Here is a 12,969-nt window from a genome sequence, read left to right as displayed (position 1 = left end):
AGAGAGAGAGAGAAAGCACAAGCAGGGGGAGTGGCAGGCAGAGAGAGGGAGAAGCAGGCTCCCTGCAGAGCAGGGGAACCCAAGGTGGGACTTGATCCCAGGACCCTGGGATTATGAACCAAGCTGAAGACAGTTGCCTAACCAACTGAGCTGCCCAGGCGCCCTCATTCCATTACTTCTGCCCTTCTCTCCTAGTACTCTTCTCTTCACTTACTCTGTCCAGTCACATCCAGCTTCCTTGCTGGTCCTCATATTGCTCAGGCACACTTCTGCCTTGGGCCTGTTCACTGACTGATGACTATTTCCTGTTTTTCCCAGACATTCATATTGCTAACTCCCTCACCTAAAGTCTTTGCTCTAATAACAACTTCGTCCATGGAGCCCACAGTGACCATATTGTTTCCAATTGCAATTTGCCCCTATTCCCACTTCCTGATCCCACCTACTTTGTTCTTTTACTTTTCCATAGTACACATCATCATCTTATGGATGATACACTGCAGTTATTGTATCTATTTAGTGTTGAATGTCCACTATCATTGCCACCCTAGCAGAATTCTTAAGGGCAAGAATGTTAATCGGACTTTTTTCCCTGATGTAGTCTAATGTATACCCATGACGGTACCTGGCATAAAGTAGGTGCTCAATAAATATTTGAATGTATCGACAAAAGCAAAGAAGCCAGAAGAAGGGGAGGTTGAAGCTGTGAAAGGGGTAACTAATAGACCAAGATCTCTAAAATATAAACGGGTATGGGACCAAACACACATACATGGAATTATCTGTAGTGGTAGAATGGCACTTACTCAAAACCACATCCTTTTTGTGGGTGGGGGGAGTTTGTTGATTTTTTTTCGCAATCTATTTTTGAACACAATTTGTTTTTTCAATACCACATCTTAACGACACCATTTAGAGCTCTTTCTCGCTCGGTCCCCCACTCCCTGTGTTCTTTGGAGGCCCCTACTCAGCACAGGCGCTTTTAATCATTTCTGAACCTCGAGTGTCCAGGGAAGTTCCTGACACATACACACTACGTGCTCAGAAGAGGTCGTTGGGTAAATTAACCAATGTTTCCGTATCCCCAACTACTTTAGGGCTCGTAAAGAGGAGACTCGGGGCGTCTCTCCCTCCCGCAGCCTTTAACACCCACACCTCCCACTTAACGAGAGCTCAAACCGACGTCCAGTACTTATGTAATAAGAGAGCGCCCTGGCGGAGGGGAAGAGGCCGATTGAGCAAGCTCCGGGCCACGTGACGAGACTGGGCGGGGCATCAAGGTTCATATCCCAGAGTCCCTTTGTACCTACTTCCTTTCTGTCCTTTTCCGGCGTTCAAGATGTCGAAGCGAGGTGAGGTTTTGACTCTTGAGTATCCTTCGCCATCTGTCGCGAGGTGACTGCTGGCCTCTCCCGGCGCGGCGGCCATGGGCAGCTGGGGCGCTTTGCTCTCCTCCGGGACGGAGAGGGAGAGGAGGGCGCCGTGAGAGCACTGGAAGGGCCCCCGAAAGCGGCGGCGGGGGGTGCCTGGAGAGTTAAGTTGGCAGGATCCGGACAGGAGTTTAGACCAAACCTCGCGGGGTCCCTCTGCACCTGGTGCTTCAGTAATGGTATTGAAGTGAGACTGGGTTAGGCCCCAGAGTGGACGCCTTGTGCCTTGCAGGGAGAACTACGTGGTGCAAAAGTTGGAGCGAGGATTGAGTGGCTCAGGCCCCTTAATCGTAACGTGAGCGCGGTAATAGTGAGGAGTTGGCTGTGGGAACCGGGTGGCTCAGGAGGGGTAGGCGGAGTCCCAGAGAGAGGGAATTGAGTATACCGTTGCCCAGAGCATGTGCGAGTGAATTCATGCCTTGAGAGTGTGAGGGAAACTCGGAACCAGGACTACTCAGTGACCCCTGTCCTGTTTTCGTTCCTATCCACAGGACGTGGTGGGTCCTCCGGTGCGAAATTCCGGATTTCGCTGGGTCTTCCGGTAGGTGCCGTGATCAACTGTGCTGACAACACAGGTGAGATCTTCAGCTGCGCTCTGCCAAACTCCCCCTTTTAAAAGCACTCGGTGGGCCTTGACTACTGACCCACTGAGCCGTCAAGAAAGGGCAGAGTAAAAACACTGCTTTTGGGTGAAGCAGCAGCATGTTGTGTTGGTTTGCTTCAATCGGTGGTGTGACAAGGTTTTCCGCCTTGGTTGGGGGAACTAACCGCTTGGGAGTATGAGTTGAGGGAGAGGCTTTGGAAGTGCCGGGGAAACGTTACACCGCTCCCCCCCCCAAATCACTTTTGTTTACATTATCCATAGGAGCCAAAAACCTGTATATCATCTCTGTGAAGGGGATCAAGGGACGATTGAACAGACTTCCTGCTGCTGGTGTGGGTGACATGGTGATGGCCACAGTGAAGAAAGGCAAACCAGAACTCAGAAAGAAGGGTGAGTAGAGACACTGAATCCTCCTTACTGGGTGAACAGTTGAAGGATTTTTCCCTTTATTGGAAAATGGAATAATAATTTTACCATTCTGAAGGCTTAAAGCTTGATTTCCTTTGAGACACAGTGTGAGAGAAATATCTGCAATGGAAGTTCTGCTTTTGCTGTCCTAGAGACTATTCTCTCTCCTACCTGGTCTTGCTGTATTTGTTTCCTTTTTTTTTTTTTTTTTTTTAAGTGATCCCTGTGCCCAGTGAGGGACTTGAACTCATTACCTTGAGATCAAGAGTCGCATGCTTTACTGACTGGGCTCCCAAGCACCCCATTGTTCTATTTGTTCTTGCCCCTTTACTCCTTAAATGTATTTGCCACACTGAAGTCAGAGCCCATCTTTTAAAGATGTAAATCTCGGGGCACCTGGCTGGCTCAGTTGGTGGAGCATGGCTCATTGCTGATTCCTTGGCTACAAATGGATATGGCGGTATTTAGTAAATGTTTAAGTAATCTCTGCACCCAGCGTGGGGCTCGAACTCATAATCCCAAGATCAAGAGTTGCACACTCTACTGACTGAGCCAGTCAGGCGCCCCAGTAAATGTATTTTTGCGGGAGGAGGCGTTTAGAGTTTGACCAGGTGTCAGGCAAGTTTCTTTTTCTGGAACCACTGATTTGAAGGGGAAGAATGATAACTTGCATACTTTCTCAAATGATTGTGAGATTCAGGTAATAAGTTAAGCACAGAGCATTTGGCTTGTGACCTAACACTTAGTAAGTATGGAATGACATACCTCCTGATTTAAGAACGTAAACAAAAGTGATTTTTTTTTTTTTTTGGGCCGGTGTAACGTTTCCCCGGCACTTCCAATTTAATTAAGATTGTTTTTTTTATAGAGATTAACTCAGAATTGTGACTTGTCAAAAGTTATACATGGTTGCTTCTAAATCTTTTCTGGTAGAAACTAAAATAAGGAGCTGCTCATTGCTTAATCCCCCTAAGAGTGTAAGTTGAGGGGGGTGGGTTTCAGAACACTTCTGACTTGTAATGTCTTGTCTGGCTTTGGAGCTCCTGAATTTTCCTCCTGTTCTGCTTAGTCTGTCTCTGCCCTGGGATATCTTGCTCTTCTGAAAAGTCCTAGCCACCTCTTGATGGACAGTACAAATATGGGCTTGGTCAGTACAAGTTACTCTGTGTAGGCCTGTACAAGCACCCCTCCCACCCCCTGGTGTTTTTTTGGGGGGGGGGTCCAAAGTCTTTGTTTACCTTTAATACCCACTTGAGGGCTTGGAGTGCCAAGCATTGTGGTTAAGCATTGATTAATCAGCGTGTAGATTGGGATCTGCATGCAACTGGACAGGCTTTCCTCTTAGAACACTTGCTGGGTCTGATTTATGGCCCGGGAAGCCGTCAGAGAAGGGCAGAGCAGTCCACTAGCACTGTTGGTGAGATGGCAGCCGGGTGTGTTGTTGGTCTCTATCAGATTGTGGTGGGACAGACCAGAGGTGGTTTGAAAAATAGTGAATTGCCAACTCTATTAGTCTTACTTGTCCTTGTTTCTGCTGAATGAATACATCCCCTCACCTTAGACTTACATATAACAGACAGAAATGTGGAAAGGGGCAGTTCTGGAAGTCCAGAGTCCTGGATTGGTGTGTGGCCTCGCTCATCTACTAGAGTGGTCATTTGTGAGAATTTAAATGGCTCGATCCCAGGACCCTGGGATCATGACCTGAGCTGAAGGCAGACACTTAACAACTGAGCCTCGCAGGCACCTCAAATTAAATTTCAATTACCCTACTTTCAGATTTTCAAGAGATGATCGCTGTTAATATTTTGTTGCCTTTTTTTTTAAGATTTTATTTTATTTATTTGAGAGAGGGCGAGCACACAAGTGGGAGGGAAGGGGCAGAGGGAGATGCAGACTCCCCGCTGAGCAGGGAGCCCGATGCAGGGCTTGATCCTGGGACCCGGAGATCATGACGTGAGTCAAAGGCAGATACTTAAGCAACTGAGTCACCCAGGTGCCCTGTCTTTTCTTTTTGCTTTAACGTGCAAAAAATTAGCTTGTAAGCTTTTTAAATGGGACCATGGCCTTCCCATAACTCGTTCTTTTTGCTGCATAGATGATTGTCCTACATGTGAAAAGTTACGGATAGACATAATCATTTTTAAATGATCCTGTTTTTGTGTATTGGCCATGAGATAACCTATTCCAAGTTTCTGCTCTAATAACACATGTGCCCGCAGTTGGGCATTGAGATAAAGGTGTGGGGTGTGTGGTCAGGATCCTGGGATGTGCTCCTGGGGTTCAAGGAGTGTGAATGTACAGATACGCGCATCTTTAGTTGTAGGTTTTCTTTGGTTGAATTTGTATGTAAATGAGCTTCTCTTAAAATCTAACATGGTACATATTTAATCCCAACAAACTTCCAAAGCAGTAATTTATAGATCAAGGTATGTATGTACTTGGAGGTTTTGATATATACTGGGATGGAATATTGCCTAATGAGTTAATAGCTTGACCTCTACTTATGCAGGCCAAAAGGGGTTCCCATTTTGTGGTACTAGGATCTTTTTTTTTTTTTTCTTAAGGTTTTATTTATTTGACAGAGAGCGAGACAGCAAGAGATGGAACACAAGCAGGGGGAGTGGGAGAGGGAGAAGCAGGCTTCCAGCTGAGCAGGGAGCCCGATACGGGGCTTGATCCCAGGACCCTGGGATCATGACCTGAGCTGAAGGCAGATGCTTAACAACTGAGCCACCCAGGCGCCCCTTGTGGTACTAGGATCTTAACAGTATCTACCTGTTGGGTGAAATGGGAACAAGTATAGAAGGTGCTTGGCAAGTTTCCTGCTGGTGTGTTGCTAATTGTTCTAAAGAGTACAGATTTATACTTGCAGGAAGTGCTGGCTGTTTGACTTGGAGTAAGGTCTTTCCTTAAGGGGCGATTGGTATTTGCTCTTTCACACTTGCTTTTAGGAAATAAAAAGCAAACGGTGAGTCTACATTCTGTTCAAGTGGGAAATGTTGGGGAACTGGATGAGATGTAAACTGCTTTCTTGTGGTGTCACTTACTTGACAGGTAAGTGACTGCTGTCCTGTTTTCCCTCTTAGTACATCCAGCAGTGGTAATTCGACAACGAAAGTCATACCGGAGAAAAGATGGTGTGTTTCTCTATTTTGAAGATAATGCGGGGGTCATAGTAAACAACAAAGGTGAAATGAAAGGTAAGAAAGAAACCACAGTGTTGCCTGGGTCTTTGAGATGGGATGATTTCATCTCTGGATCTATCTGATCTTATCTGTCATCTCATTCTTTTTTTTTATGTAGGTTCTGCTATCACAGGACCAGTCGCAAAGGAGTGTGCAGACTTGTGGCCCAGGATTGCATCCAATGCTGGCAGCATTGCATGATTCTTTGGTGTATTTGTTAATTAAAAATTATTTGTTCTCAGTGTTTGCCTTCTTGTTCTTTTCTACCTGTCACTCTTCTTGACACCCCCTAACCTTTTGTAAAATGAAATTGCTCAGTGCAGTACTTGTGCTTTGTGACTGTACAGAAACTTTCGGACTTTCCAATTTCTGCTGTAAAAACTTACTTGTGTTTGGAGTCCTTACAAGAGTAAATTGCAGATAGTAGATAGTGTTTGATGAGAGGTTACCCCAAGTGCTTAATTTGAGATAAGGTGGAGTGAATGGTCAGATGGTGGACACACATGGAGTTCACAGAGTGATGTGAGGAAGGACCAGGCGCGTGTGTATATATGCACACTTGCAGTTACAGGTTTTCTTTGGGTAAACCAGCACATAAAGGACTATGTTTGTAAAACCTAACACATAATTGCCATGTAAATTTGCTCTTGTGGAAGATGTTACTAAAAGTACCTGCATTGTTTTTGCTATCAAAACGTTTTGACAGGATAGCTGTATAGTGTACCTGCCAAACCCTAATTCATGAATAAAAGGTGATGTAATTAACCAACAGTGGGCGTAAACCTTGGCAAATTCTGCTGGAAGGCATCGGATACTGTTTTTCTTCCTAAACCCTTTATTTATGTGACATTTGGGGCCTGAGGGGGAAAAATGAGCATTCAGCAGGTTTGGGTCAATAGTCTGGCCTAAAGATGTTGGAATAGGCTTCTTAGACCAAGATTTGTGTTCACACATCTAGTATCTGAAAATACTCAGCCTTAGGTGTTCTTTGTAAGGCTGAAGTTTAGAGGATGCCTAGACCCTAGCACATACTCACTTGGTAAGATGACCACCCTTTTGTCCTTCAAGATTCAGAATGGAATGTACTAGACCTAATCAGTGGTGCTCAACCAGAGGAGTAAGGCAATAGCCCAGACCCAATTAAGTCAGATTGTGGAGGGAGGACCCAGGCATCAGTACCTCTTAAAGATCCCCGGGAGATCCCCAGGTGCAGCTGAGATGGAGAACCAGGGCTGTCTAGACTGAGCCTATCTTGGTTTTAGGAATATTAAATCCAGAAGTCTCTTAAAACAGACCTGTCTTCCTACCCTATGCTCCACCCTGGTGAATTTGAAGTCTTTGATGTGACGTGAAGCCTGCAGGTCCTCCATTTAAAATTCTTGGGGTACGTGGGTGGTTCAGTGGGTTAAGTGTCTGCCTTAAGCTCAGATCACGATCCCAGGGCCCTGGGTCGAGCCCAGCATCAGGCTCCCCCACCCCACGCTTGTGCTTGCTTGCTCTCAATATCTAAAAAATTAATAAAATTAATGCTTTTTATCCCCTTGTGTGAACTCTGTATGAAATGTCTCATCTTCCTGCTTCAGATAAAGAGGTGTGAGGGCTGGGCCTCTTTCCCTGCCTTTTCTGTCTTCCAGGTTCTTTCCAATTCCATGTAGAATGGACTCAAAAAACTATAAACTTAATTTCCTGAAATTTCAGATTTCTAGGAATTTACCTGTCATAGTATAGAAACATTAAGTTTGCTGAGCGTTAAATTGCTAGGATTAGTGGGGTTTGTGTATAGATGCAGTACATGTGCCTTTGGGGCATCCGGGTGGCTCAGTTGCCCAGGTTATGATCTCAGGGTCCTGGGGTCGAGCCCTGCCCTGTTTGCGGAGAGTCTGCTCCCTCTCACCCCGATCCTGCACTACTCTCACGGTCTCTCAAATCTTAAAAAAATAATGTGCTTTCATATAATAGTGAATATAAAAGATTTCCCTGATCCTTTTGTCTCGTGTTCTGTCTCGTGTTAGGATAATAGCACCTCATAGAGTTGGTGTGAGGGGCACTGAATAAGGCACCTTGATGTGTAAAGCATCTTTGTAAGGGGTTTATTAAATTTTGGAAATAAAAAGTAAAAGTTGCCTGTAATCACAGCAACTAGAGGAACTCATTGTTAATGGTTTGCTGTATCCTGTCACATCCACAAAATTAGAGGAAAACATGGCAATGTGTTAACCTGATGGGTTTTTAAAAAGATTTTATTAGAGCCCGAGCTGTAGGAGGGGCAGAGGGAGAAGCAGACTTTCCCTGGGCAGGGAGCCCCATTCGGGCTCTCCTGGTTTTTAAAAAAACTTTTAACAGGAGGAGGAGGAGTACTGGCTGATGAAAACAATAAGGTGGGGAGAAGTGCTTTAAGTGGGCTTAGTGGGAAGTCGGGAGACCTGAATTCTGGTTCTGGATCTGCCACTAAATGGATTTAGGGAATATCCCAATGTTTCTGAGCTTCAACTTAGAATTATGAAAAATGAGAGTTGGAAGTAGATGGTATCTGAACTCTTTCTGATCCATTCTGGGTACCAGTTCTTCCCCGGAAATGAGTTTAGTAAATGTATATAGTAAGGAGGGGAGCGGGGAGGAGGAGGAGTGGGCCTGCGTTCGCACCCCTAAATTCAGAAATACCCTCTCCAAAATCCAATGCCTCCTGCATTGGTCCCCTCTTAGTCACCCTTCGCCTCGGGGCCTTGCGAGTGACTTAACCCCACAGCCCTGAGAGCCTACCCTGTTGGGTGGGACGGTACGGTTTGTGTCACAGGAGTCTTTGACACCGCACCACGTAACAATGCGACTAATGCGCAGGGGAGCCCCTGCCTAGCTAGGGCCCTCCACTCCCACCAGAAAGGCCCTTGGAGGCTGCAGTGGTTGGGATGTCGCACTTCTGCGAGTGTCCTCTGCGGCTAGAGAAGAGCTTCGTCTTGGACGGCGTGGCGGTGAGCACCAAGGCCCGCGCCCATGAGCGCCTGAGGCCCAAGCTCTGGTCGGCGATTCCGCCCTACAACGCCCAGCAGGATCACCACGCCCGCCGGTACTTCCAGAGCCACGTGGTTCCGCCCATTCTGCGGAAAACCCAACAGGTTATTAGAAGAGCGCCCCGGACGATCCCACCGGCTGTCCCCGCAGAGCTTGACCCTGGCGGCGGGGCGCGACTTCCCAAATCCGGGCATCTTACCTCTTGGGAAGGCTCCCCATTCCCACCCCCGCCCCCTCGGCTTTCTCCATGAAAGGGAACTAGCGCAGGCCGCTGACCCGGATTGAGCTCACTGAGCTCGCGGAATCACTTTCCACCCCCGAATTTGAGAGCGATCTCATTTGGGGTTTCTGCAAACCTTAGGGAACGGGGCTTGAAGCCCGCCTCGGCCAAACCAATCGGTTCATTGTCCTTTTTGACGTTACGGACCCGCAGATTCTCTAAAAGCGCGAAAATCCTTGTGACTTCAGCGAACGAGACAAAGCAACGCCTAGACCCTCCAGGCGGGGCGCCCTCCTTTGGTGATGTCACAATTACCGGGGCCGAGCGTGGGGGGGGTGGGGTGGAGGCTCGCTCGATGGGACTTTCTGTGAGCGGGTGGGAAGGAAACTTCCCAAACCTCTGCGGACCTCGCTTACCCCCGGCCTTTTCCCTCGTGGGTGTTGCCTCTTCTCCTCAGCCGAGTCCTACCTGGGATCAAAGATCCTTACCTTATTGCTGATGGCTGCTACTTCTCCCAACACTTTTGCCTCCAGTGTTTGTGTACATATGTCACAGTGGTATGGGGAGGGGACAGGCGGGGTTAATGGGGGTTATTCTGCGAACAAATCTTGGTGTGTGTGTGTGTGTGTGTGTGTGTGGTCTTGGTGTTTGGGTGTGTGCATTGCATGTATATGGACCCGTCTGTGTGTCCCATGCTGGAGTATGTACGGGGTCTCTACTCGCCTAATTTTTATGACCAAAGGAACCAGAGAAAAAGAAAAACTTGAGTATTTAAAAACTTGAAAATAATATGATGTGCACAATTTGGAAACTTTCTATGTTCCATTTTATAAGGGTTTAATCATCACGACTGTCATTTTTACATTTATCATTTACATAAAGATAATGGGGTTTTTGTTTTGTTTTTAAGTAAACTCTGCTGCCAACGTGGTGCTTGAGCTCAGGACCCCAAGATCAAGAGTGGCATGCTCTGCGGACTAAGCCAGCCAGGAGCCCCATGATATCGTTTATTTTTAAAGTAAATTAGGGGCGCCTGGATTGCTCAGTCGGTTAAGCGTCTGCCTTCAGGTCGTGATCCTGGGGTCCTGGGATCCAGCCCCACCTGGGGCGCCCTGCTCAGCAGGGAGTCTGCTTCTCCCCCTGCTCCCCCTCCCCATGCTCATCTTCTCCCTCTCTCAAATAAATAAAATCTTAAAAACAAAAAGGAACCTTTACTATGCCAGGCCCTTTATTTGAATTATCTCACTTATGGGGCGCCTGGGTGGCTCTGTCGTTAAGTGTCTACCTTCGGCTCAGGTCATGGTCCCAGGATCCTGGGATGGAGCCCTGCATCGGGCTCCCTGCTCCGCGGGAAGCCTGCTTCTCCCTCTCCCACTCCCCCTGCTTGTGTTCCTGCTCTCGCTGTGTCTTTCTCTGTCAAATAAATAAATAAAATCTTAAAAAAAAGGATTATCTCACTTAAATCTGACAGCAACCCTCCTTTTACTGAGGAGGAAATTGAGGTCCAGAAAAGCTGTGTCACTGGCCTAGGGTCACACAGCCTGTGAGTGGCAGCGTTGGGATAATAACCAGTCTGTCTGGCAGCAGACATTGAGCCTTTAACTGCCCACCTAGGCTGCCTCTCCCTGAGAGGCAGTAGGTCACTATGTGTATTCATATTTAAGCTGTCTGGCCTGGCGACCCCTGGCTGGGACCTCGGCTCTCTCCCCTTGCAACAAGCCCAAAGAGAGTTTTGCGTGTGCACCTCTCAGCATGGTGGCTGACAGTCTTGTGTTTTCTCCCTCACTCTCAGGATCACGGTGGCACAGGAAGAGACGGCTGGATAGTGGATTATTTCCACATTTTTGGGGAAGGACAGAGATACCTGAACAGGAGAAACTGGGCAGGGGCAGGCAAGTGCCACCCGGCTTTTCAGCCTCGACGTGAACCCCCCCCTGGAAGAGTGGTGTGAGGTCCCCAGTTCAGAGAGAGAAATCAGGCCACAGAGAGCCCTGGTTTGGGGGGGTGGGGGAGAGGCCTTGGGACTGTGTCCCCAGCTTTTCTTCTCAGACATGAGCCGAATGGTGTCACCATGCTCCTTCTATTTAGGGACTAAACACCTGCTGTAGGTCAGGTGGGTTTTACGCTCACGCTCTCCCTGCGCTCCAGCTGAGCAAACAAGTGTAGGGAGGTAAAGTGACTGGCTGAGGAGGGTAGCTGGGATTGGAATTCCACTCTTTCCTACTCTGAAGCCCATGTTCCCCTCCCTGCTCCCTCAACAGGCTGTGTCCTGCTGCTTTTCCAGGCCCAACTGAGCAACAGGAAAGGAAGGGTTGAGAGAGGTTTTTCCGACAGTGTGAACCCTCCGCCCACCCCAACCCCAATGCCCTTTGGTCACACTCTAGTCACATGACCCTTTCCACCATTTGGCCAAATTGAGCTCATCCATTTTCTCCGCATGGGTCAGAAGCAAGGGTGAAATATTTTCAGTCTTCCTGGGAGCAAGGCAAGTTCAGCCAAGCCCAGAAGTTTCTGTCCTCTCCTGTCTTAGCACATAGCATTCACGTTCCTCCTGTGTGCTACTCCTGGTATGCAGGTTGGTTTCTAGAAAGCTGTCTGTCTCCTGGACTTCATCAACCCTTGGCTTTTAATCAAGAGGCTTGAGACGTTTGAGGATGGAGGGTTCAGCGGGGACATGGGGAGCACATTCTATACCAGCCCCGTGGGAGCAGGGGCAAAGCAAGAGGGGGCTGAATGGGGGCTCAGGCCTCTCTCTCTGCCCCCAAGGGCATTCCCTCCAGCAGGTGACTGGGCATGATCACTACAATGCTGAACTGAAAACGATCAAGGGGTTCAATGGTCGGTTTGGCTATCGCCGGAACACCCCAGCCCTCCGCCAGCGCCCGTCTGTCTTTGGAGAGGTCACCCAATTCCCTCTCTTCTAACAGCATCTCTTTCCTTCCCACCCCTTGACCTGAATAGAAGACGGATGTTTAGATGAATTCTTAATGCTATTTATATATAAACAATGATGTTATTTGTGCCTCCAAGTGTGCTGTTTCTTTCCTGTGGTTGGGGGTGGGGGCTAGTTTCTCCAGCCTCAGCTTCTCTAGCCTTTGGAGAGGAGGTGGGAGGAGAGAGGGCGTCCTCAGACCTGTTCCCTTACACTCCATGCCCACGAGTGCCAGGCTTGAAAGGAGGCCTCCGTTCTCCTGGGCCCATGTCAGAAGAAGGAACGATGCTGCGCACCTCAGCCTCCACAAAGCTCAGGGAGCAGCAGTGCCCCAGGCTAGAAGCTGGCTGCTGTTTGCCCATCAAGAAAGGAGCAGACGGTTTGTCCAAAGAGATTGTCCTTGGTTGCCCTGAGAAGGATTTCCTGATTTTCCTGAGAGTCATCCCAGCCAAACTAACTGACATCTTCCTTCTCCTTTCCACCCTCAGTCCATCAAGAGTCAGGGCAGTGAACAAGGGGATATCTGGGGTTGCTTTTTAGCCTCTGGATTCTACCGTGGTAATTCTGACACAGTGCTTGTGGACATTTTCTCCGCTGGTGCTCTGTCAGTTTCCTTTTCAGCTAGTTTCCAGGATGTCATTTTTCAAGTGTCCCCACCCAGTTTATTGGTGGCCAAGAGAAAAGGCAAAACAGATGATGGATACAAAAGAAGGTGGAGCTTTAGAACACAAAGCTCGCCAGAGCTCCAGTGTGGGGTGGAACCTGATGGTACTGAGTCACCTTCAGTGGACAAAGAAGAGAAGGATCCCAGGGCACGGGGGTATAGCTCAGGGGTAGAGCATTTGACTGCAGATCAAGAGGTCCCCGGTTCAAATCCGGGTGCCCCCTTCCTCCTCCCTTTTTTACTTCCATTACATGGAAGCAAGGAAATGCACTGTACCTCTCAACTCCCAGCCAGAGTTAATAGAGAAGACAAGGAACTCTCAATTCATTCTTGTACTGAAACACTACTAGTTTCCCCTACATTCCAGTGACACTTAGCTGAGACCCCTGGAGGACCCCGTTGGGCTTCAATTAAGTCAAAGTCCCGAAGGAAATTCTAAATCTAAAATTAGGTGTGAGAGGGGTGCCCAGGTGGCTCAGTCAGTTAAAGCCTCTGCCTTCGGCTCAGGTCATGA

General features: G+C 48.1%; 2 protein-coding genes and 2 non-coding genes across 4 annotated transcripts; all 4 read left to right on the top strand.

Moving 5' to 3' along the window:
• Positions 1-1,228: 1,228 nt before the first annotated feature.
• On the top strand, positions 1,229-5,872 carry RPL23 (ribosomal protein L23). Its single transcript, XM_027567884.1, has 5 exons — positions 1,229-1,352; positions 1,922-2,005; positions 2,296-2,424; positions 5,532-5,645; positions 5,749-5,872. The coding sequence occupies exons 1-5, from the start codon at positions 1,340-1,342 to the stop codon at positions 5,829-5,831; spliced, it is 423 nt and encodes a 140-aa protein (XP_027423685.1). The 5' UTR covers positions 1,229-1,339; the 3' UTR covers positions 5,832-5,872.
• LOC113908371 lies at positions 2,037-2,171 on the top strand. The gene has a single exon (XR_003515446.1). It is a non-coding gene; the product is annotated as a small nucleolar RNA SNORA21 (small nucleolar RNA).
• Positions 5,873-7,784: 1,912 nt separating the features above from the next.
• On the top strand, positions 7,785-11,888 carry C16H17orf98 (chromosome 16 C17orf98 homolog). The gene is made up of 3 exons (XM_027567883.1): positions 7,785-8,743; positions 10,652-10,751; positions 11,626-11,888. The coding sequence occupies exons 1-3, from the start codon at positions 8,537-8,539 to the stop codon at positions 11,781-11,783; spliced, it is 465 nt and encodes a 154-aa protein (XP_027423684.1). The 5' UTR covers positions 7,785-8,536; the 3' UTR covers positions 11,784-11,888.
• A 719-nt stretch (positions 11,889-12,607) lies between these two features.
• Positions 12,608-12,679, top strand: TRNAC-GCA. The gene has a single exon. It is a non-coding gene; the product is annotated as a tRNA-Cys (tRNA).
• Positions 12,680-12,969: the final 290 nt, after the last annotated feature.

The sequence above is a fragment of the Zalophus californianus genome, chromosome 16, assembly GCF_009762305.2.
Source record: "Zalophus californianus isolate mZalCal1 chromosome 16, mZalCal1.pri.v2, whole genome shotgun sequence".
In the NCBI taxonomy this organism is placed as follows: domain Eukaryota; kingdom Metazoa; phylum Chordata; class Mammalia; order Carnivora; family Otariidae; genus Zalophus; species Zalophus californianus.
This window is presented reverse-complemented; position numbering and strand designations above follow the sequence as displayed.

Bases quoted from the DNA above. Each gene is read 5' to 3' on its own strand.
- RPL23 (XM_027567884.1), top strand. The intron at 2,425-5,531 runs GTGAGTAGAGAC...TTTCCCTCTTAG, and splicing joins ACCAGAACTCAGAAAGAAGG to TACATCCAGCAGTGGTAATT. The intron at 5,646-5,748 runs GTAAGAAAGAAA...TTTTTTATGTAG, and splicing joins CAACAAAGGTGAAATGAAAG to GTTCTGCTATCACAGGACCA.
- C16H17orf98 (XM_027567883.1), top strand. From the start codon at position 8,537: ATGTCGCACTTCTGCGAGTGTCCTCTGCGGCTAGAGAAGAGCTTCGTC. The intron at 8,744-10,651 runs GTTATTAGAAGA...CCTCACTCTCAG, and splicing joins TTCTGCGGAAAACCCAACAG to GATCACGGTGGCACAGGAAG. The intron at 10,752-11,625 runs GCAAGTGCCACC...TCTGCCCCCAAG, and splicing joins GAGAAACTGGGCAGGGGCAG to GGCATTCCCTCCAGCAGGTG.